Source organism: Melanotaenia boesemani, chromosome 17 (genome assembly GCF_017639745.1).
Source record: "Melanotaenia boesemani isolate fMelBoe1 chromosome 17, fMelBoe1.pri, whole genome shotgun sequence".
NCBI classification, from domain to species: Eukaryota; Metazoa; Chordata; class Actinopteri; order Atheriniformes; family Melanotaeniidae; genus Melanotaenia; species Melanotaenia boesemani.
Genome location: NC_055698.1, coordinates 14,073,493 through 14,097,865, shown reverse-complemented (window position 1 = coordinate 14,097,865; position 24,373 = coordinate 14,073,493). Strand labels below are relative to the sequence as shown.

General features: G+C 40.3%; 1 protein-coding gene and 1 pseudogene across 1 annotated transcript; one reads left to right on the top strand and one right to left on the bottom strand.

Moving 5' to 3' along the window:
• Positions 1-1,763: 1,763 nt before the first annotated feature.
• Positions 1,764-5,141, bottom strand: LOC121628065 (kelch-like protein 10). The gene is made up of 4 exons (XM_041966968.1): positions 4,939-5,141; positions 3,208-3,607; positions 2,926-3,075; positions 1,764-2,185 (listed from the first exon to the last, which is right to left on the bottom strand). The coding sequence occupies exons 1-4, from the start codon at positions 5,082-5,084 to the stop codon at positions 1,844-1,846; spliced, it is 1,038 nt and encodes a 345-aa protein (XP_041822902.1). The 5' UTR covers positions 5,085-5,141; the 3' UTR covers positions 1,764-1,843.
• Positions 5,142-14,109: 8,968 nt separating this feature from the next.
• LOC121628064 lies at positions 14,110-24,177 on the top strand (annotated as a pseudogene).
• Positions 24,178-24,373: the final 196 nt, after the last annotated feature.

The following is a 24,373-nucleotide window of genomic DNA, read 5'->3' as shown; positions in this document are numbered from 1 at the left end:
AGTGAATGTGAGTGATTGTCTAATTTGCCTTGTGTTGGTTCTGCAATGGGTCTGGAGAACAGGATGTAACCTGTCTCCTGATGACAGAAGATGCTTCAGTCCTTCACAACCCTAAATTGGACTATGTGGGTAGAGAAGACGTAAGTGAAAAAATATGACCTACAACTGATATCCCAATATTTTTTTGGCTTTAACCCAGATACATGATATGTCTTGCTGTTATGAAATCTCCTCTAAAACACCGTGTAAATGTTGAATTAATTTCTTCTTATTAAGTTCCAGACAACAAACGTCTCTTCATTTTAATAAACCTACTCTCTCCTGATTAAATCAGACGCACCCCTGCAGCAGGGAAGGGAGACATGGACGCCATGTTTCTGTCATCAAAGCCAGCGGCCAGCAAAAGAAAAACAAAAAAATAGTAGTGAAAATAAACAACTGAATTTGACCTGTTGAATTTTTTTTTTCCATTTGAATTTTTATCTTCAAATGTTGACTCCTGAATTTTAAAACACTGAAAACATAGGGGTGAAAATAAGCAATTAAAATTTTGAAGCATTTAATTAAAATAAAAAAATTCAGATATGTTAATTCGCTGGATAAAATTTTGCTACTTGAAATTCAAGGGCTTATAAAATTCAAAATCTGGTGGAACAGATTTACTTTTATCACTGCTGCACAAACACTCACACTTCAATGATAAAAAGAAAAAGGTGTTTTTATCCAGATCATCAGTTTTATCAGAGATTCTTCATCAATGTAGGCTGTTTAACTTCAATCATCACATCTGCTGTTTTACAACAGAAATTATCACCATGGAGACGGTTGGTGAGATGATGGATGATGATATATGAATTCTGAGTTATGATCTAGAACATGGTAGATATGATGCAGAACAACACATAAAAGTACATTACATGCTGCATTAACTTACCATTGGACATCTGACATTTACCCAAATGAAGGTTAATCTGAAAGCTGTTAATAATCTCATTAAAAACTAGAATCATTTAACAGCCCTAATTTGCACACATCCATGCTTTAGGAAAATATGAAAGTTTGTAATATACATAGAATATACATATAAGATACATTAGATTGGTAGATGCAGGGGCCCCCAAATGGCTAAGTTCGCCACTGGTTACTCTGAACAGTAGCTAGTGCTGATTCACAGCGGTGATCATGGGACTTGTGCGGGATAATCAGCTCCGAACTTTAGGAGTTAAGCTCAAATTGCATCAGTCTTCATATTAGGCACAATACATTGCTAATATTTGGATTAAATTAAGGAGTGAGGGAAAGAGGAGTCCCTGACCTCCAAAAGAGCATGGCGATGGAGCTAAGACAATGTGCCGATACACATATGGTTGTTGCCTACATTTGGAAAAAAAACCTCTGATTCTGATGTTCACTGAGTGAAACGTAGCAGCCCCTATTATTTCATGACTGTTTGGGCATTATATATGAATGTGGCATTCAGTTTGACCGCTCTTTTGAGCTTCAGCTATTCTGGGGCAGTGGAGTTCTGGCAGCCACAGCAGTGAACCATGACTATCAATCAAGCCCTGTCATCTTCAGAGAAAATGCTGTTATGAATGAAAATAAATTGACTTACTGGACATGTCTGCTCTTACTCTCTGTCCCAGACAATTAGTTACAACATCATTGCATTTTATGATTAGTTTAGTGACAAAACCCAGTCATTTATGGGTCAAATTTGTGAAAAAAAAAAAATCTTTCATTGAACAATAGTTGCACTGAGTAATTTATTTAATTTGTTAATGTTACAGTGGAGCCTGTGTTGGATGGTGGTACATGGCAGGACTAAATTGTCAGAGACTGTTCAGGAGGAGTCTTCTGACTCCATTTCCTCCTCGGCGTCACAACCCATAGAGTACTCAGCCATGTTGGGGAGTCCAGACAGCACACAGCAGCTCAGACCCTTGCGGAGAATGTTCATGTCATCGGCCTCAGACCACTGATCCAATTTGGCGTTGTAGCACTCCACTTCAAAAATGGAGGTAAAGCCGTTGTAGCCTCCAACAGCAAAGAGTTTGTCTTCAATTACTTCAATGCCAAAGTTGCTGCGGGGTATGGTCATGGAGGGCACATTTTCCCAAGTGTCATTTTGAGTGTTATAGGCCTCAGCAGTGCACAGATGGTTGATGCCATCAAATCCGCCAACCTATGGCAGAGAAAGTACAGTTTTATGGGAAATTGTTTAAATGTCAGTAGATGGATCTCGGCATCTTTGTAAAAAAAAAAAAAAATGTCAGTCTAACGTCAGTTAAAATGAAGGAGTGGATTAAAAAGGAGACAGTTGGATCAGAAACAGTAAGTCAGGTCCAACTTGTCCATTTGTGTGCTGTGTTTCCACTGTTTGGTTTGCTTTTTGTTTGTTTTGTTTTTTGTTTTTTTTCAGATATTCTTCTTGAAGCACTTTGGTTTAAAAAGTTATTTTATGTTCCTAATATGCCTTCATCTTTGTTCAGGTCTAAATCACTGCTGCACAAACACTTACACTTAATTGATAATGAGAAAAACCTGCTTTTAGTCAACTCCCAAGTTTTACCAGTTTTTTCTTGAGCATTATTAGTCCTTTTAACTTTACACAGTTGTAACATGTCCTGACTTTTACACCTTCACAAAATGTAGACTGAATTAACGAATACCAATTAAATTAGCTTTCATAAAGCTCTCCATCTTTCAGGGAGCTGAATGGCTGATAAGTGTAGCCTAAATATAACAAATTAATTAAATCACCAATAAATAAGAAATTAGATATGATTATAAACACAAGCTTAATGCCCTAAACCCCCCCTCTGCGAGCCTGATCAGTTTAATAGCCCTGCTGATGAAAGCTTTCACACATTAAAGATGTTATTTATATGTAACCTGTGTGTCAGCAGTGGTTCCTGCACTTACTACGTAGACACAATCTGCATATGCAGAGACTCCTGGTCTACCTCGCCGGCTGTTCATAGGGGAGATTATCGTCCATTGGTTGGTATCTGGGCTGTAGTACTCCGCTGTTTGCAGGTACTCGTCTCCATTGAATCCACCACAAATGTAAACCTAAATACAAGAGGAGCTTTAAGTAATTTAACTTTGTGAACAATATTCTCTGACAACTTTTTCTTTCTTATTTTTTCCTTTTTGATTCACTTTCACACTAATGACCTCTCAGACGCTCTCCAATTCACCCACCCTGTCATAGAAGGCTGTGCAACTGGCGTCGTACCGCTGCTCATGCATCGGCGCGATATTACTCCACTGGTTGATTTCAGGTCGATAGTATTCTGCGGTGTTGAGTCTTGTGTGTCCATCATAGCCTCCCATTGCATATATGCATCCATTAAGCACGGTCACGCTCACATGGGATCGGCGGTAGTACATGGGTGACACCTCAGACCAAGTGTGCGTTCTGGGGTCAAACCTGCACACGCTGTTGAAATGCTCTGCTCTGTCAAAGCCACCAATGCAGTACACATATCCATTGAGGAAGGCAGTGCCATGATAGGAACGAGGACTCTCTAGATTGTTTGTCACTGTGGTCCAGCGGTGAGCCCGGACATCATAAGCCTCAATGCTGTTTGTTGTTTCTGAGCTGGTAAAAAGCTGTCTTAGTGACAGCTTTGATGTGGCTGCTGAAAGTCAGGTCTGAGTCTATCAACACTCCAAGATTACGAACTTGGTCAGTGATTTTAAGAGCCCGAGTCTCCAGGTGTTTACCAATGCTGACCCTTTTCTCTTTGCTACCAAACAGAATAATCTCAGTTTTATCTTCACTTAATTGCAGGAAATTATCCTTCATTCAGGTGTTTATTTGCTCCATACACTGACACAATAATTGGACTGCAGTCATCTGGTGACAGAGACACATGAAGTTGGGTATCATCTGCATAACTTTGATAATAAATGCTATAGTTCTGTAATATTTTACCCAAAGGGAGCATATACAGGTTGAACGGAAGAGGTCCAAGGACTGACCCCTGGGGGACTCCACAAGTCATGGCCACTTGCTCGGATTCATAGCTGCCGATCGTAACAAAATAACTCCGTCCTTCTAAATAGGACCTGAACCAGTTAAGAACCGCTCCAGAAAGTCCAATCCAGTTTTCCAGCCTGTGCAACAGGATTCTGTGATCTACAATATCAAACGCAGCACTGAGATCCAACAGAACCAGGGCTGATACTTGACCAGAATCAGTATTCAACCTAATGACATTTAGCACTTTGACCAGAGCTGTTTCAGTGCTGTGATGAGGTCGGAAGCCAGACTGAAATTTATCAAGATTTCCACTTTCATTTAAAAAGTCATTAAGCTGGTGAAATACAACTTTCTCAATAATCTTGGAAATAAAAGAGAGGTTAGAGACGGTCTGTAGTTGTTCATTATAGAGGCGTCTAGAGTCCTTTTCTGTATCGGAATCTGTATAGGAGGATTTGTAAGTTTTTCAATCATAGCAAACAGAGTGCGAGAATTGTTGACATTCCTGTTAATCATTTCAGATAAATGCAGCTCTCTGGCCTTGCACAGCTCATTGTTATAGTTACAGAGGCTTTGTTTGTACAGCTCATAGTAAATTTGAATTTTATTTTTCCGCCATTTCCGCGGAGTTTAATTGTATAGCACATTTTATCTACAAAACAATTCAGCGTGTTTACATAAAACATTAAAATAATTACAGTGAGGTGCAGAAGAGGCATTGAAAATCTGTTATGCATTATTTATTTAATTCCTATTGCCTATTATCTTTTTAGCATCATATGTGACAAGCCTGTTAAATTAGCAATGCTCAGTAATTCAACATTGCCCTTCAGTTAAATATAGTTTCAAATTCAGATATTTAACTAAAGCAAAAACATTGTTTTTATGCTCAGCATGGGAATAAAAATCTTCCATTTTCCTCCATGTTATAAACAAAATCAACTTACTGGAAGTATGGGGAGAAGTTGGAAAGGATGAGTTTGTGGGATGGAAATTCAGTCTCTCCAACTTTAATGATTAAGTCACAAAAGTGTCCATTTAAGCGGAGCTCATTAAGCACTGAACTCATCTTGTGTGAGGGTTTACTGTTCATCTTGAATTTTGTCAAGAAATCTTATCTGAGTTGTTTGTGTGAGTGAGGCAGAATCTAGTAAAGACTGAATTAGGAACTTGAATCACTAAATGATTCTGGAATGCAACTTTATTACATTACAATGTCCACTTATGTGACAATTCCATTCTTTTTTTTTTTTTTTTTTTTTTACATTAAAGCAAGTTCTGAAAAGCCTTGTGTCATGTAATGTATCTTAGCTTTATAGTTGACAGAAGGTTGTGTTGTCCCATAGATATTTTCAAGCAATTTTTGTTAAAAGATAAACTCTTGTGATATAGTATCTCATATTAGAGTGTCTTTTAAAAACCTAATAAAAATTTACAAAACAGCCTTGTTCTAAATTAACACATGCCAACCCACCAAATGCAGGTAAAATTCAGTTTGGTGGGTAAAATGACAATCTACTTGTCAGTTTATCAGGTGATGAATTAAGCAAATCATTACATTTCCCATGAACATTATTCCATCATACATATATTGGCTGTGTGCTAACTTAACAGTTTTTGGTTTACGCGTGTGTAATGTTGTTTATGTGCTTCTACCTGGTGAGATACTGACATCAGTGGCCTGTCAAGTTTATCAAAATGGCAATATATATAAAATTAGACATATAGAGAACCACATTTTTAGTGATTTAGGTTCCAACATGAACATGCCAAATGCACCCTGACTAACCGACGTGCCTGCGGTTGCATTGCTGGTGGGGGCTGGAGTCCCTGACAACACATGGCACAGCTTCCATCCATAAAGGTTAGCACAACAAGTAACCAGAAATGCAACAAGCAAGTTAGTCATTGGTTTACTGAGTTAAGAGCCCTCCTTAAATGTATTGTGAGGTCTCAGTTCATGACATTTTGCTCAGATAAACAGAAAATCTTTGTGCGAATAGTGGGGGAGTCCATTGTGTTGATTAATGTCTGCTAAATACAGCTCTTAAGAAATACAGGATCTGAGGAGATATTCATGAAAACAAAGAGGCAGTGGAGAAGAATGACTGCAATCACACAGTTTTCATCAAACTTGAACTTATTTACTGAGTTTACTGGGCTTGTTTACAACTTGTTTAAAACCACAAGTTGTTTTAAAGGAGTCGATTTTAAAGGTGCTACTGAGATAATTCTGCAAGTAAATGTTTTGTATTTTGTGGAGCAAAAGTGTGCTGTCCTCACATTTGTAGCCCTGATAAAGCAGCTAAGTGGACCTAAGTCATCCTAGCAAAAAACAACCTGAAAAATCAGGTCTGCAGATATAATTTCCAGATTTGTGCCTACACTATCTGCCTTCAATCTCTGCATCAGTCGGGAAAGATTGTTTCCATAAATTTTCTTTTATGCGCTAAAATGGAAATAAAGGCGTATTTGTCATTTATTTCTTTGTTATTCACTCTGTATGAAATTAATCAAGCATATGCAATCCTCTAAGCATCTCTCAGTCATTATCCCTAAATATGACAGAGTGTTAACATTCATGAGGGAAAAACAAAGAAACTGGAGCCGCAGAGTGTAAGAACAGAGATATGACTGGACACTAATGAAGATGTACGTTGCCAATACAAACCACTGTGTGTATATACGAGTTCCTATCTGCATACTTTGAGAGAATGGACTTCATTGCCTTCTAAATTACCTCTAGAATGGTTTGATAAATGCAAGTAGAAAAAAATAAATTACACTTGTCAGTTACAATTTATTCAACTGCTAAAACCTCTATTGCTCTATTATCCACACCATGTCTGTGAATTTGCTCCCCTTAGAACATCCGTCTGATTCATAAATGATCTCCTGCTGCCTGTTATCACCTGGTTGAGCTACAGTAGCTTTAAACTGTCAATAAATTAAATTTATCAGCTGTTAGAAACAAAATGTGAGTCCACACAGTTTTTTTAATGTGTGCTTGTGGAGCATATTCCTCTGCTAATATTCTTCCTTTTGTCCATTCACTTTTCTTAGAACTTCTGACCTTCATGTGAATAACAGCCTGAGGCAAAACTTGACTATTTTTCTCCAAGAAAGTCAAAATTCTACAGAAACTTTCTCAGACATGTTGCCCTATTTTTGAAAAAAATATAAAGTCACTTACATTCAAACATCAACAGCTTAATGCAAAAGAAGTTCAGATTGAAAAAAAAGAGTTCCTCTAACAGATATAATAGTACTAAGATGAGCCGTAATTACACTTGTCTGTCTGATTACAGCAGCATTTCCAAAAGTTACGCCAACTTAATATTCACGTGGCGAGAATGTTACGCCCCTGAGAGGGCAATAATGCAAAACAAACACGAGACATGGTGTTACTGCTGCCACGTCCAGTGCTGTAATGTAGGTTTTTTTTTTACAAGAACACAGTTCTCACCAATACATTACATTTTGACATTGAAAAATAAAATTACCTTAGGTATAACTTTATATAAGTTACCAAAATCTCTATACAAACGCGAATCTGAATAAGTACTGTACTCTAAATATGGGTAACTACATTACTACGGTCATATTCAGAAGTTAGCATGTACATTCACAAACAGAAATGAAAATTTTATGCTATTTAACAGTCACAATAAACCAACCTGATGCATTCAGTCTTTCAAGCCATTTGCACTATTTTACAAACACAGAAATATTTAAATGATCACAATAACTTATGATAAGGTCTCTTTAAATATCCTCTCTAAATGCTAAACATTGCACACACGCGATACAACCGTCTCTGCTGCAATCCTACTTCTGCCACGTGATGCGACTGCCACGTGATGCGACTGCCACGTGATGCGACGTATAATCAAGATGAACTGAATAACATTAAATCAACGGCATTTTTCAAGCATGTTATCAACCTAATGTATCTTTTCATAGCATTACGGCTTAAAGACCCAAGTAGTCGATCATAGATTACTCGATTCACAGTATACTTGTTCTGCAACTTCCAGTTACCACAGAATAAACTGTCTTCTTTTCTCCCTTTTTTGGCACTATGATGGTTATAAGCAAATAACATTTTTACCCCATAGTATTACCAAATTATATTCTTTCGCTTTACATCTTATCATTTTATAACCATTACACACTCCCCTACGATACAAATGTCGTCCTGGACATTCAATTATCAGAGTCATTCTCTTATCGGTAATGCATATAATGCAAGTTAACACAGTCCATGTAAAGGCATTTGGCCCACTCAAAGTCCTTGGGTGTTTGCAGTGCAGCAAGTATGCTGGATTCTGATTGTTTTAACAGTACATCATGAATGTGTCAGCACTTTCCTCTTCAAAGAATCATGAATGTGTGTGTGTAAGAGCATAGTTCATTTGGAAAATAGTCCATCAATTTGTGTATCCAATGTCAAAAGAATCCATGAAAATGTACGTGTGAGGGTGCAAAACAGTCCATTAAATGCCCATAATGACCCATACAAAACCACAGGGTAATAAGTGGGAATCTGAACAGGATCTGGCCACATAGTCTCTGGTTGAAATGGGGGGGCGTTCTCTTCTTGACCTGTTTTGTAACTGTTCATTATCATGCTGACTTTCACATGGGGGAGGTGACATGTGTGGCAGTGCAGAGCTATCTCCAAGAGTCCCCAGCTCTTTGGATGCCTCATCTACATTCAATAAATCAATCCTGTCTTGATCCTCCTCCAGCTGTGGCACCCCGCCCTGTTCCTGTCCTTGTTCATCCTGTGCTCCAGTAGAATCAGAGTTAACTAGCTGATCAGTGGGTTCCTGCTCATCAAGTGTTTGTGGAGCATCACATGTCCTACTCTGAGGAGGCTGTGGAGGTGGATAATAAAACCATTCTTCCTCTGAGTCCTCATCACTGTCATTGCTTTGTTGACTATTGGTTTCCTCTTTGTTTGTCCGTTTTCCTTTGCGGTCTAGCATCTTTCAGAGGAACTTCAAGGGGTAAATGGTCGCATGGGAGCAAAAGATTACGGTGCAAGATCCTACTATCTCTGCCTTTTCCTTATTCAGGTACAACTTTGTACACTGGAGCATCCTTGTTTACTCGTCGCACCACTTTGTGTATTGTGTCCTCCCAATGACTGCGGAGCTTGCCAGTTCCTCCTCTTGGGGTCAAATTTCTGACCAAAACACAATCTCCTGCTGCCAACTCTGAGCCCTTTATTTTGCAGTCATGATTTCATTTACCTCGATCAGCTGACTTTTTTGCATTGTGCCTTGCTATTTCATAGGCTTCTTGCATTCCTTCACGCCACTTACTCATGTACTCTCTGTGATCAGGGGTGCCAGTTTCTGGTGTCAAGCGGAAGAGTATGTTGACAGGCAGTTTTGGTGTCCTTCCAAAAAGAAGATAAAAGGGGGAAAAGCCAGTAACTTCTATTCTATTCTATTCTATTCTATTCTATTCTACAGTCATTTAGCAGACGCTTTTATCCAAAGCGACTTACATTTGAGAGCAAGAACAACACAAGCATGAATTCAAACAAGATGGGACGTCATAGTTAAGTGTCAGACCACTTTTGAGTCCAGTTGGACCTAGGTGCTGTCATGTAGTGCTAGTGCAGTGAATTAATTTTTTTTTTTTTTTTTTTTGTAGTCATTTTAAGTAAATACAGGATCACGATTCATTCATCAAACAATATCAACATGGTCATAAGTTCATGATTTCATCACGTAATATCAACTTGGGCATAAGTGCATGATTTCATCACACAATATCATCTTGGGCATAAGTGCACGCAGCTTCTTCAGTGCTTGGTTGAGCCAAAAAGCTGGACAAATCTTTCTAGCTTATTTAGTTAAGCTAAATGTGGAAATGCTCTTTAAACAACTGAGTCTTTAGCTTAGTCTTAAAAGTGGACAGTTGTATGAGAAAACCACCTTGTTCAGTGAGTCTTTCCAGTTTGATTTGTCCTTTTCCTTAAGAGTTCTCAGCATCTTGGTTCTCAGCATGGTCACTGGTTTGGCTCAGCAGTGTGTTTCACTCATCTTTTGTAGTCATTTAGGGAGAGATCCCAAATACCAAAGGTATAAAAGATTGGATTGATCACAGCTTTCCTTAGACATTCTCCCAACTTCTCCACTTTCCAACATTTACAGAAAAAACAATTGTAACATGTTTAACAGTTGCAGCAAGATTGTAAAGCATCCTGTAAAAACTGTTCATACAGTCATGCCAGAGTTTTCTGACAGAAAATTAAATGAAAATCCAAAGTTTATTTCCAATAATTCAAATAGATGCACTTCATGTGAATATGACAACAGTTTAAAAGGAGATAAGAAAAGTTGTATTTCTCTTGTAATTTTGTGTGTTTTCTGAAGTGTTTTTGTGTCTGTGAAAAGGCTGTGAGAGTACTAAACACCATTGGTAGGTCCCAAAGAGTGGCTGATGAGACTGATTTCATGATAGTCATAATGTGCATGCTATTAACTGACCAAAAGTGAGTTAAGCAAGTCCTCCAAAAGATACTACCTGCACACTTCCTAACTGAAGCTCATCTTCATTCATAAAATCAAATTTTGTCCTGCTGAGACAGGCTTCAGTTCATGTACAGTTTACACCAGTCTGATGAACTTTATTTGGTTCACTGACTCTGTGTATTAGGTTACTTAAGCTTTGTTTGCATAGAAAAATATCCTGAAGACAGACATAAAATAAAATGTGATATTTAAAGTGGAGCTTTTCCTTCAGCATGGTCTTTTGTGGGCTGCACAGTGAGCTCGGTAGGCCTTTGTGGAGTTTGCATGTTTGTTTTTGCACGTCCTTCCACAGTGCAAAGCACGCATGTTAAGTTAATTGTTGATTCTATATTCACTTTAGAAGTAAATCTGTGTATACATGCTATTTATCTTATTTACCTCTGGGTTGGCCATGTGATGGACTGGCAACCCATCTTGATAGATTTGAGCCCCTGTGACCCTGAATTAGATCCTAAGGGTGCAGAAAATGGATGACGGTGCTTTGGTAACTCACACCTCTGGTTGTTTGAACTTCACTGCCTCTCATGAATGTGTGAAACAAGACAAGTCTTTTCAAATTCACTTGCAGATAGTGTAAAGTTTATTTTATGCACTTACAGTTTAAAGCCAGCACTTGCATGTGCAGGAAACATTTCATTTCAAAGCATTCATTAAACAGTGTGTTTGACATCACAGGATTACTGAAACAAATGTATTCATCTGGATTTTTTTACTTGAGTTTGAAATATCATTACACATCTGAGGGTAACAACACTAAATGTTTGCCTATTATTTAAAATAAAAATAAGTTTTTAAGTATTTTAAATATCTTCAGATAAACCTGGTCAGGATGTTTACATTTTCATTCAAAATGAAAACGTTTAGAGTAATGAGATCACTGAAAATAGTAAATAAATCCTTTGTTTGCACCGAGAAAAGAATTTTTAGTACATCTCTGTGAAATGACTCTACTTTCCTCCGACTTCATGTAGTTCAGACTTCTTGTTTTGTTTTGATTTTCATATACCACCTACGTACCTCATTTGGATTGTATCCCCATCTGATTAATGATTTGTAAGTTTTTGAGAGAGAGCGCGTTTCTTGTAAAAGGAAAAGTCGATACGACTGTGTATTGACCATTAAAGCCTCTGCACATTTGAAGTACACACTCATTCTTGTAGAATAAGAAAACGCTTTTGTGGTGTAATATAAACACCTGATTTGCTTTTCTTTATGATAATTGAATGAATTTGTGCTGCTACTGCAGGCATGTCAACTTGCTAGCATGACATGTTCATAGTGTACAACGGTCTAAGTTTTTTTTTTAACATCAGGTCATTCATATCTCACAGAAGAATTAAATCTGGTTTCTGACATTTAGGTGACTGAAATGACGGTTGCCAGTAGCAGATTTAATCCGCTGTGGTGGGCAAGTTAATTAATGACGACATCAAATTTCAGATGATTCACTTTAAAGCAAGAGCTTTGTGAAAGTTGGCTCTCATAGTATCAAACACTTGCTCAGACGGCGCTATACACATTGCATCAACATGTTGAAGCTCTAAAACACGACCAACTTTCTTTGCTGCATCTATTCTTCATAAAATGCTCACTATCCTGCTGTTACTATGAGGCCAGATCAGTCTCAATAGGAATGAACTCAAAATGTTTGTGTGTAATGTTACGTGATGTCATTCAGACATTGAAGGTATTTCCAATGAGATACTGATGTATTCTCTGTATGTCTCCTTACTTTCACAGTTTTCCTGAGTAAATGTTTCTAAACGAAATAAAAACCTTGATTTGACATAAATGCCTTGCCCTGTGTATATACATAGCCCCTTAGTTTATTTTCATACGAAAGTTCACGGCTATAATTATTCATAAGTATGCAGTGTCCGAACCACATGTCTGATGTGTATAACAAATCAAGGGGGTTGAAAATCGGTATAAAATTGAGCAAGTAGTGGTTATTTATAAACTACATGCCCCATTAAATTAATGTTAAAAGTGAGCGAGCGGCCAGTGGTAAGATGGCGGCCCAGTGTAGACGTTCCAGCGCACTGGCCAGCAGCGCGGGCGAGTCATCTAGCCTTTATTTTGTACATCTATGGGGGACCCGGAGCTGCACACGAACAGTTTGTTTGGACATTGGCTAGGCCCCACAGGTTGCATTTTTAAAAACTCAGACGTCAGAAAGAAAGTTCTGGGCTACAGCCCTACCTGACACAATGTCTGGACTGAACTGAACATAAAGCATGCAAACATGTAACTGGGCTGAGCAGAACGTTTCAATTGTTAATTCGATAACATTACATGATTTACAACGAGGGAATGTAAGATAAATGTGTTACTTACAGGTTGTGATTGTTGCGTCTCCTCCATGTCTGCCCGCTAGTTGGACTTGAACTACCATGCTCAAATAGCTCTGCGACAGGTTTAAAAGTATGGAGAAAATGTAAGGAGCAGTATGATTGGCTGAATGCAAACACACCTGATTGACTGATGAATCTGTCAATCACACTCGGAAATTTGATTGACAGATTAGTCAACCAATGGTGACATTCGTTACCCTGCGACGTCAGGGGAGTCTCAAAATCCACCGCAGAGAATTCTCTCACGAATGCAGAGATGTTCACAAATGAGAAGCAGTTCGTAAATGCACGTTCAGCAATTCGTATAATCTTACAAGTGTGCCTCAAAATTATATTTGTGAATCAGAGCATGTGCATTTGTGAAACAGCAAGTGTGCATTTCCGATTCTGAAATACAAATGCAAACCAGAGCATGTGCATTTGTGAAACAGCAAGTGTGCATTTCCGATTCTGAAATACAAATGCAAACCAGAGCATGTGCATTTGTGAAACAGCAAGTGTGCATTTCCGATTCTGAAATACAAATGCAAACCAGAGCATGTGCATTTGTGAAAAACCTGGCGTGAGTTCATTCCTATTGAGACTGATCTGGCCTCATATGTTTCTAGGGTATTATTTTCTTATTCATTCAAGTTTGCGCAGATAGAGTGTTAAAGATGAGGATACAGAAGTTTGCTGCGCCGACCAAGTGGTAATCTCTGCCTGTAGAGTGTGAAGCCTATGCAGAAGTGCAAAAAAATTGCAGTTCACCCCGGATCTGCTAGGGGTTGACTCCAAAACAGAGCCACGTCAGTCTTGGTGCAAGCTGATTTTAGCAGCATCAGGTAAATATGTTTTATATGTTGAATTTTATATGGTGGATGAGTTTTAAGGGAATTCTGAGTAAGGGAATTCAACGCTGCAGGTATGTTATGATTAATGTGTTTGAATTAAAGTGTTTTTTGTTGTAGTAATTTTGTATTTCTTTTGTCTGCAGCTGTTGGATACTGTTGCCTGCTGTCCTTTTAAGGGTTTTTGTTTTAAAGTTAGTCCACTCCTGGTCCGAGTTGTCTCTGATAGTGCTGATTGTACGAGCGGACTAACTGTTTAACTTTTTGTTTGTTTGTTTTGTTTGGGAACTCCCCTGCTAATGAGTTTAGTCCTCCTGTCAGTAACCACCCGGAACCGTTCTACATCTGACTCTTGTGCATGCAGACATGGGTGTTAGTTTGCAATGGGTTGCAGCGCAATCGTGTGTGGTTTTGGTTTTGCCCGCTATAGGGCCAGCTACCTAAGCGGGTTCTCCGCCTTTGTGGTGTGCGGTTCTAGTCAGGTGGGAGTAGGCAGGTTCCGGGTGAGACGACAGGAGGAGCAGATGGGGATGACCCCCTAAGTGTATGTTATTAATAAACTGAGTCAAAACTTTACATTGTTTATTCTTTATTAAATTTATGTTACACACTTTCCCCTGGTAACATGCAGAATAAAGGTGGAAAACATTCACAAGATTGAATTCCAAGAGTTGACTTTTTGCATCCAAATGATTCACAACATATAATGAGCCAGTATGCAAACTCAACCCAGTTGAAATTGCTTCATCATCATCAGCAAGTTAGGTCACAATCATTCTGTTCACCTTTCACAATGCAGTATGTAGGAGTTGTCCAATAATATACAGAGTCCATGAAAATTGAATTAATGTCCATTTGCACGCTATTCAACCAATGAAAATGTGAGCGGTGAGCAGGGCAAAAAGATGGGAGTGGGCTGGTTTTCAAACAGCCTTCTACCAGACTGCAGAAGGTTGTTGTGTGTTGCAGGGTTCAAACTCTTGAGTCTAGCTCGCCATCCAGAAGGATCTGTACCCAACAGGGCACACCTGGCCAGCATCAGACAAACAAGGCCAACATTCAGTCATTCAAAGTTCATAACCACTAGCTAGTTTTATCTTGGTGTACACCCATTAAATAATTAAATTTCATTGAATTATAAACCATAGACCATCAAACATTTAAAGTAATTTCCATGAACATACAACAATGCAAAAAAAAGTGTTGCACCAGAAATACTAATAAAACCAAAAGTAGATTTAAAATACATGCTAGGCCAACATGTCTTTTTAAAAGGCTCTAGCCTAACAATGAACATAACTTATTCAAAGTAAAGCTAATGTAGTATAATGCTACAATAGCATTATGCTAGTGGGGCCAAGGCACAAGCATGCTAATGCTAACAGCATGTAGCAAACAAAAATCCGTTCCACACGAGAGCCCTGGTGTCAGCAGTGAGTTTGCAGCGTCTACAACGCACAATGGAGTTTTAAACAATAATCAACCACACAAAACGGAAAGCATTTGGACAAGACTCCCCTGTTGCAGCCTTCCCATTCCCATGCTCCCACACATCTGTTGGTGGAGTAATACAGATGGCTTGTATGGAGACTACCAGGAAGTGGGACTGGCTGAACAGATGTCATGTGACCAAATGGTGCCTTCACAGACAACCAGGAAAACCCAATAGACATATCTACATGACCTTTAAGAGGAAAGTTCATATAAGTTACATCTTATTAGAGGAAATATTCATTTGAACAACTAATCTTAAATGGAAAACGTGTTAAAATTATTATAACACATTTTTCAGGATCTGTTCCAAACTTTTTTCATTTGATCAAAATATTGGGTGAAGGTCAGATAAACACTTTATAAATTCAATTATTTATGTCGCCAGTGTCACAACTCTAAAACTTCCCTGCCTGTCTCTCTCTCTCTGTCTCTCTCTCCCTCTCTCTCTCTCTCTGAACTGCCTGGCAGCTTTGGTTTCTGGCGTCTGACGAAATAATACATTGATGCATGCTAAGGAAACTAGTTTTTGGCTTAACGGTTATTATTATCACCATTAGGGATAATAATGACCCAACAGCAGTTAGAGTATAATTTCTTTGTGAATTAAACTTTTAAATTGAGTCACTCCAAAATAATTCCTGATTTCCTCCTTTCTTTTCCTTATTCGTGACATTCTGTCTGAAGCCATCAACACAGCCGTGAAACACAATCCTCCATCTCACAAGCTTGAGCTTGAGTAAGGCGCTTAAAGTCAGAAAAAGACAGACCTTGCAACTCTTTCCTAAAGACGCATTCAAATCGCTGTGACATCATTCTGCCACCTTATAGGTTGGTTTTGACCGCTAGTTTTTACAGACACCTGTGCTCTAAAGAGTCTCAGATAGCAAGAGAACAATCACATAATTCTAAAACACACCACTGGACTAGGGACATCTGCTGACCTTAATGAACCGAGGGTCTGGGTCTTCCTAGAATGAAATCACCTCTCTCACAGGTCTTCTTTCCAAAAACACAGTCCTCTGTAAAACAAGGTGTCTTTCGGGGGACAAGATGTGTTTTTTTAGGGACCTATCACATCACTCTCTAACAGAACAGGACAGCTGCAGAACCTGACCGTTGAAACCAAGGCTTGCTCATTAACGGTACACTAAGAGACACGGACAGACAGGGGTCAAAGGACCTCACTCACTCACACTCTGCCTTCTTAGTTAAGGGTTTACTTTTACCTATGTCTCTCACAACATCATTCTGCTGGCTGGCTTGCTTGCTTGTGTAGCAGGACACACATGTGTTATTGATTGCCATATGTGTCAGTCAGCCAATTACTGGAGGGAACGACCATATAAAAGGCAAGCAGGGCATACAGGCTGCCTCTCGCTTGCTGGTGGCTGGGGTTACGCCATTTCCTGGCATCCGGAACCTCCCTTCCGGGATGGTGCAGAGACTCATGTGGGTATTGCTGCAGGCTGTGCACGCCTCATCAAGCTCACGGATCCTTTAGGCTGTTGTTGCATGCTGCATAACCTGTTGTGGATTTCTTCGCCTCATGTGCAGCCCTGGATTGTGGGTTATACACGCCGGTGTGACAACACGGTGCCTGACGCCACGCTGCAGTGGACGAGGGACGGTCAATGAATGCTCCACGATACGCCGTGCGATCCCGGATCACCCGATTGGGCTGTAGAGTTGCCGTGCAGCGTCGGATCATGTCTGTTGGGGACTGCTGCTGCTTTGCTTTGCTGCACTTCATTTTGCCTGCTTTGCTTGGGCACAGCCATCTTGGAGGATCTTCTACTGGAGGACATGCTTGGGCTAAGTCTTGCTTTCCCTGGAGCTGTTGAATACTTTGTGGACACTGATGCCGTCACCTGACCACTTAGCATGACTTCCGCCATTGATGACCATCAGCCGATTTAGTGTGCTAGTGTGCACATGTGCGCGGGCCTGTTTTATAGTAGAGACAGTTCTTTCGGTTATCCTTTTCCCAAGCTTTTAGTGACTTTGTTTTATTAAGAGTATTTTATAATTCTGTTTTCTTTCTTTTGTCAGGTGCTGAGCCTTTGGTGGTGGATTGGTGTCTCTAGTGGTGTTGGTGGTGGCCCCTCTGTGTGTCCTGTGGATTTAAGTTGGTTTTGTTTGTTTAAGCTCACTTGCGGTGTTCCTGGGACCCCCTTCTTTTCATTTTGTCTAGACCCTCCCCAACCAAGTAGGTCTCAGCCCTGATTTACTCCCTTGGTCGTATTGGTTATTTTAATTGATATCTTTTGTTTAATACATTCATTTGTTTATTGGAACTGCTGTCTCTGCCTCGTGCATATTGAACCTGGGTGCCTGGTGATAAGTTCACCACCTTGGTGTATTTCCCTGGGTGAAAGTCCCAGGGTGGTGTTGTCTGACTCTTGCACGACCAGCTCACCACACTTGCTTTTTTAGGTTCTGAATCAAAACAGCGCTTCACTTAAATAACCCTAACCCCTCCTCCTCCAAACCGTGATACAGGACTACAACTTGCACTCACTTCCCCAGGACTACAACTCCCACTCCCTCCGGTCATGTTACTGAGCAGATCCCTCTTTTGATTGACAACAACGCCTGGGAAACACACTTCAATGACCATTGCTGAGCAGAACACAGTTTTGATGGACAACAACCGGTGCTCTTACCCCTTCAACGCATGGGAAAAAAAACACACACGTGATACACCGTGGGAAACACACATCATCAAATCATGCCTACTTATGATGTCAGCAACACCTGCACTTGTGACCTTTGACCTGTCAACCATCAATCATTTTTGACATAAGGTTGCTTAATAACGCTCTCTGGTCCACTGTTCCACGACCGGAAGGAAAACCACACTACTCCATCTCAATCTGAGGTTCGACTATCCGACGGACCCTCCTCTCCAGCACCCCTAAATAGAGCTTACCAGGGAGGCTGAGGAGTGTGATCCCCCTGTAGTTGGAGCACACCCTCCAGTCCCCCTTTTTGAAGAGGGGGACCACAGTCTGCCAGTCCAGAGGACCTGTCTCCAATGTCCATGTGATGCTGCAGAGGCCGTGTCAGCCAAGACAGCCCTACAGCATCCAGAGCCTTAACGAACTCTGTGCGGACCTCATCCACCCTCGGGGCCCTGCCACCGAGGAGCTTTTTAACCACCTCAGCGACCTCAGTCCCAGAGATGGGAGAGCCAACACCAGCCACCCTAGACTCTGCTTCCTCATCGGAAGACGTGTTGGTGGGATTGAAAAGGTCTTTGAAGTATTCCCTCCACCACCTCATAACGTCAGCAGGCCCACAGGCCAAAAAGGCCCAATAAGACTCTTTCTTCAGCTTAACGGCATCCCTTACTGCGGGACCAACGGGTTCGGGGGTTACCGCCACGACAGGCACCGACGACCTTATGGCCACAGCTGTGGCTGGCCGCCTCGACAATGGAGGCATGGAACACAGCCCATTCGGACTCAATGTCCCCCGCCTCCCCCGGGACATGGTTGAAGCTCTGCTGGAGATGGGAGTTGAAACTCTTTCTGACAGGGGACTCCGTCAGACGTTCCCAGCAGACCCTCACAAAACACTTGGGTCTGCCAGGCCTGACCGGCATCCTCCCCCACCATCTGACCCAACTCACCACCAGGTGGTGATCAGTTGACAGCTCCGTCCCTCTCTTCACTCAAGTGTCTAAGACATGCTGTCGCAATTCTGACGATACGACTACAAAGTCGATCATCGAACTGCAGCCTAGAGTGACGTGGTGCCAAGTGCACTTGTGGACACTCTTGTGCCTGAACAAGTTGTTCGTTATAGACAATCCATGACGAGCACAGAAGTCCAACAACAAAACACCACTCAGATTTAGATCAGGGGGGCCATTCCTCCCAATCACGCCCCTCCAGGTCTTGCTGTCATTTCCCACGTGGCAGCAGAATGAAGGAGTCCCTGAAAGGAGTGCTCTCCAACCAGCTCAGTTCCTCAGGCTCAAGTTCCTGGAGCTAGCTTCTGTAGCCGAGGATCAGACCGCGAGGTTCCCCGCCTCTGCCAGCCGCCCAGCACACACTGCACCCGACCCCTATGGCCCCTCCTGCAGGTGTTGAGCCCACGGGAGGCGGGGCCATGTCACCCTTTCTGGCTGAGCCCGACAGAGCCCGATGGGACCCACAACCGGCGACGGAAACCTGGGTCCATGGTTTGTCATCATCATAGGGGTGTTTTAGGCCGTGCTTCGTCTGGTCCTCCCCTAGACACCAGTTTGCCATGGGTCACCTTACCAGGGGCATAAAGCCCCCGAAAACATAGCCAGTAAGATCATCAGGATGCGCAAACTCCTCCACCACAGTAAGCTGGCGGCTTAGGGAGGAGGAGAAATATACATTAACAACATATTGTTGTTTTTTTGTTTGTTTGTTTGTTCGTTTGTTTTTACCACATCATTAAGAAGTGATGATTGAAATGCTGGTATATTATATCGGCTTCAGAATGAGAAATTTGTCTCATTCCTTGTTTCTATGTGGATTAAGTTGGCCATACAGCAACACATAGTTATTTAAAATTCAATTTAGTTCCAGCAGCCACAATTTTACTCTATTCTGTTTCTTTCTCTTTTGATTGGAGTTTTCTCAATGTGTTACAGGGTCGATGTCAGACATTCAAGATTAGTTCTGCACTTTTAACTTTTAGCCCTTTGTTACTGTTTCCAAACCTCCTTGTAGTGAGGACCGCTACAAAAACAATCACATGTTGACGGTGCAGAAAACAGCTGCCTATCACACGCCTTCCTTCTGCATTTTTTTTATTTTTTCAATTGGAGTGGGTGCGGAACTTGCATGTCCTCTCGGAGCTCACGCAGAAAGTGTTGACAGCACCACCACTACAGAAGTATGTATGGCTAGCTGTCATGAGTGGGATATCAAACGGCCATGCCATAAATTATAATCAAAAGTTGTCAATAACCCGTAAAACGTATTTTATTCCGAGCCGAATAATACAACACTATTTGTTTTAGTTATATATTATGAGATTGGTCGATTTATACAAAAAACAATATGTAAAGAAAATCACTGAGGACATTTTACAGCTGTTTTCCTTAGAAAACATTAGAAAAATACACTATGGAAATATGATCACAGACCAAATATTAACAATAAAGTAATAATAGTAGTAATAATTATACATCAGTAAAAGTTACATTTGCCTCGTTTGAATGCACAATCGCAGCAACGATGTTCTTTCCTAAAGACAGCATTTATAATTATTTCATCATGTATTTTTGGGTTGAGAAACAAATGTAAAAAAAAAAAAAAAAGAGGAAAATGAGCATGCGTGCATGTCCTCCTCTAACATGAGTTTCCTGCCTCCCTGAGTCTAATGAGTGATGAGATGCGCCTCGTTAGGATATATCACATGTCTGTGAGCTGGTCAGATTAAATTAGAGGACATCACGACGAGAAAGAGTGAAGAAGCTGCTGGATGAGGAGTGGCACAAGACACCATGTCATTCCTGTAAACTTTTTCTGTGCGTCTTGCAGTGTGTTCTTCTCTTTGCATGCGGCTGCTTCATTTATCAAGCTGATGGACGCAGAAGTAAGTGGTGCTTTTTTGGACTTGAGCAGTCAAAATTAGGATGGAGATTTCATAAATTGTGTGTTTTGCTGAATGTTACTGTTGAGGAATTAAATGGCCTTTTATGCTGCTATTTATCACAGTTTTCTGTCCTCAGCTCTCAGTCTCATGAGCCTAATTAAGGCGTCTGAGTAAAACTGATGGTCTTCACTCTAAAACAGATCTCTAAAACTCTATAAATAGGGATAACCCTTTTCTGTTTAATCTCCCTTTAGCATATGGTGATATGTTCCCCCACAAGCACTCAGTAGGAAGGAGGTTTCCATTTCCAATTCCACCAATTCCTGGCTGGGATCCTGACACAAACCCACAGGATGATTACCTATACCCACCACTAAACCCAAGGCCAGGCGAGCTTATGCATCACAGAGGTGAGTAGGTTTTTTTTTTTTTTTTTCAGTTTCTTGTTTTTTTACTCTGAAATATCTGCAGGTGTGTTTGTCAACCTGGAAAGTCCGTCTGAACAGCGACAGTCCAGCTCTCAACAGTTCATGCATCTACTTCACTGCAAAGCTGGAGTATCCTCCATGCCAGAAGGAAGATGTCAACGGGAATCTTATCTGGGATGAGCACTGTGAAGATGGTACGGAGCTGGAGGCCTCAGGTGCTGCGGGAAGCTAGGCCAGGCTGCGAATGTCACATCACACCTAAAAAAAAATAATTTAAACAATTTTTACAAGAACACTACTGCAGCATATTTCAAAGAGCACCATAAATCACTTGCTTAAAGCTGCACTGGTTGGTTTTTGGGTAAACATGGGCCTCTCACACAACGATAATGTAAAAAGCAACATTAGTTTTAACACTTCACCTGGCAAATGCATTCCACCTGTTTTGGGGAAATATCAACGTGTTTAATTCAGAGCCAAAACTCTGCATTTTGGCCCCAAAACAAACTAAATCTATGAGCTTGATAGAGACTAAAATATTTTGTAGCTGAGAGTAAATACTATAGGAAATGATTATATTAGGATTTCTAACAACAAGTCTCATTTATGTTGGATGTATCTAAGCATTGTAAATGAAAAATAATTGTTTTAGGTAACACATTTTTTATTTTTTGAACAGCCAATGGACAGGCTCGCTCAGGTTATGTGTATAACTGGACATCCTGGTTGGACGACTATGGCTTTGGAAAATGCTTAGATGTGACAAGATGCAACGTATTCCCCGATGGAAAGCCCTTCCCTCAGAGTAATGACTGGAGACGAAAGAGTTATGTCTATGTTTGGCACACAATGGGTAAGTGTACAAATATGCACAGAAGCAATAAGAGAACAAACAAAAAAAAAACAAAAACAAAATCTACAACATCCCATTGTCTCTTGTTTTTTCCAGGTCAGTACTATGAGACATGTGATGGCTCCTCTTCCAGCGTGACCATCAACACTACCAGCATCCCTCTAGGAGCAGAGGTCATGGAGGTCATGGTCTACAGGAAGCGCGAGCGCAGAAAGTATAGCCCCCTCACCACCGATAGCACTGTCTTCTTCGTCACAGGTGGAGAATAATTTACCTAGTTTATTCAGTTTCATCTTTCTTCAATCATTAGCCAATCAAGAGTAGAAACCTAGTTGATTAATGATTTATCCACACTGGGGACCACGAGTGTGAAGTTGGTGGTGGAGGCAGCATTTCTTTTTGATTGTCCGCCCTCTTCTGCCACACCTACTCCAAGACGTCCCACATCATCACCTCACACAGGTACTGAACTGAGACAACAAAAATGCAGAGCTCGGGATAATGTATCACACTTCAAAGTATTTTGGGTCGCTTGCTCTGATAGTTCATTTTTACTCATTTGGTTAAAAATGTAGAAACATAATGCTTTTTAGAGCCAAAAATATTGGTCCAATTTGACAATCATATACCAGCTTTGAGCAATAGTCATGACATCATCACTGTGTCCTGTAAGAGCATAAATCACAAGTTTGATATTATATCTGTTCACATGTGATACTACATGTTAACCTGTGTTGCTCAATGTACAAATGCATGATCCTTACTAGTGAAAGATGACTAATAGTGTTGAAAAGGGTATTCTTGTCTTTCAGCTGTTCTGGTGCTTCCTGAACATTGTGCCAGTTAAGTATGAAAAGGGTGATGTGGTGCTCTTTCTGGCTTCATTTAAGGACATCACAGGCACAAAAGCCAAAACCATACACGAGGACAAGAAGAAAGGTAAGCGTATTTGCACATTTTCGATTTAGAAGCACAAACATGTAATTAATCAGACCAAACTGTGACAAAACAACCCTTTTAATTTGGACTTTAAAACATCACACTTCAATTAGATTCTATATTAAATAGCTATACAAAAAGAAACTACAGAAAAGAAAATTACAAACTTGCAGTCCCCCAAAGCTAATATCACTGATGCATTGCTTAAAGGCCATCAGTGAAACCCAAAAAAGTCCTACCGCGGGACAGTGGGTCTGCATACGAGTGTCAACAAGAAATTTGCCTGAATCCTCTTATTACTGCATATAAGGAGGAATTTGGAAAAAAGTTGGTTTTGCCCATATAATGAATTGTATTGCACAGGAAAAAAGAGATGATGCTGCAGGTGCCTGGCAGAAAGAAACACTTCTTAGGTTTGAGTCTAACAAGCTTATTCAAAATGAGAAAATGCTTTTCGTGCAGTAAGGGAGTTGATAAAGTGTAAGAAAAATCATCTCTATTATCATTATGTTTTACTATTATAATGTGATTCATTATCATTTGTACCAATCATTAATCGATTTAGAAATATTAACTCGAGCAACAATTTTGTGTGTTTTGCTAGTTTAATGCTTGAGTCTGAAGGAACAGAAAGACAAGGCCATGGACGAGATGAAAGGACCTGATTGTTCCAGAAGGAGACCAGACACTAACCTACCAATGTCTCTTTTTTCATGTCATAGTGGAAATTGCTGTAACCCGAGACTTGTGTAATTCTGAAGTGTTGAACCTCCCTTTATAATGTCTTGCGATGTGTGAATTAACTCAGTGTGTGTATCATACTTGTATGGTGCGCACTTCTTGCAAGTAAAATTGTATACATTGAATAACGCTCTGTGGTTCTTCCTTGTGTTGAAGGTTTAGCTTTGCAATGCTTGGTGTTGGGAAGAATGTTCCTAACAAACAATGATTATTGGCACAAAACTATTTGTTATAAAGAGTCAATTTTGAACATATTAAATGGAATAAAAAATAAACATAGGTAGATTCAGACTAGGGAGCTTCATGGACATCATATCTCCTACACTAAAATGATGTAATAATTCTGCCCTGCCAAAAAGGGGATCAACACTTTTGCAGAAAGCATATTCTCCTGTGTTTCTTTCTTTTTAGAGTGACCTATTAACCTAAGACATGCATGTAGAGAACCAACACATAAGAACATGCAAACTCAACACAGAAAGATTGCTGTTTGAATCTCCCCACAGTCGAGGCTCAAACCAGGGACCTTGCTGTGAGGAGACAATGCTAAAACCCACACCACCATGCAGCCCTCATGACTGATGAAAAATGTGTTGATAATATTCAAGTCCA

What these genes read in the sequence shown, in the direction of transcription:
- LOC121628065 (XM_041966968.1), bottom strand. Translation starts at nt 5,084, where the DNA reads ATGAACAGTAAACCCTCACACAAGATGAGTTCAGTGCTTAATGAGCTC. An exon ending in GCACAGCCTTCTATGACAGG is followed by an intron (nt 3,076 to 3,207) that starts GTGGGTGAATTG and finishes TCTTGTATTTAG; the next exon opens with GTTTACATTTGTGGTGGATT. An exon ending in ATGCAGATTGTGTCTACGTA is followed by an intron (nt 2,186 to 2,925) that starts GTAAGTGCAGGA and finishes TCTCTGCCATAG; the next exon opens with GTTGGCGGATTTGATGGCAT.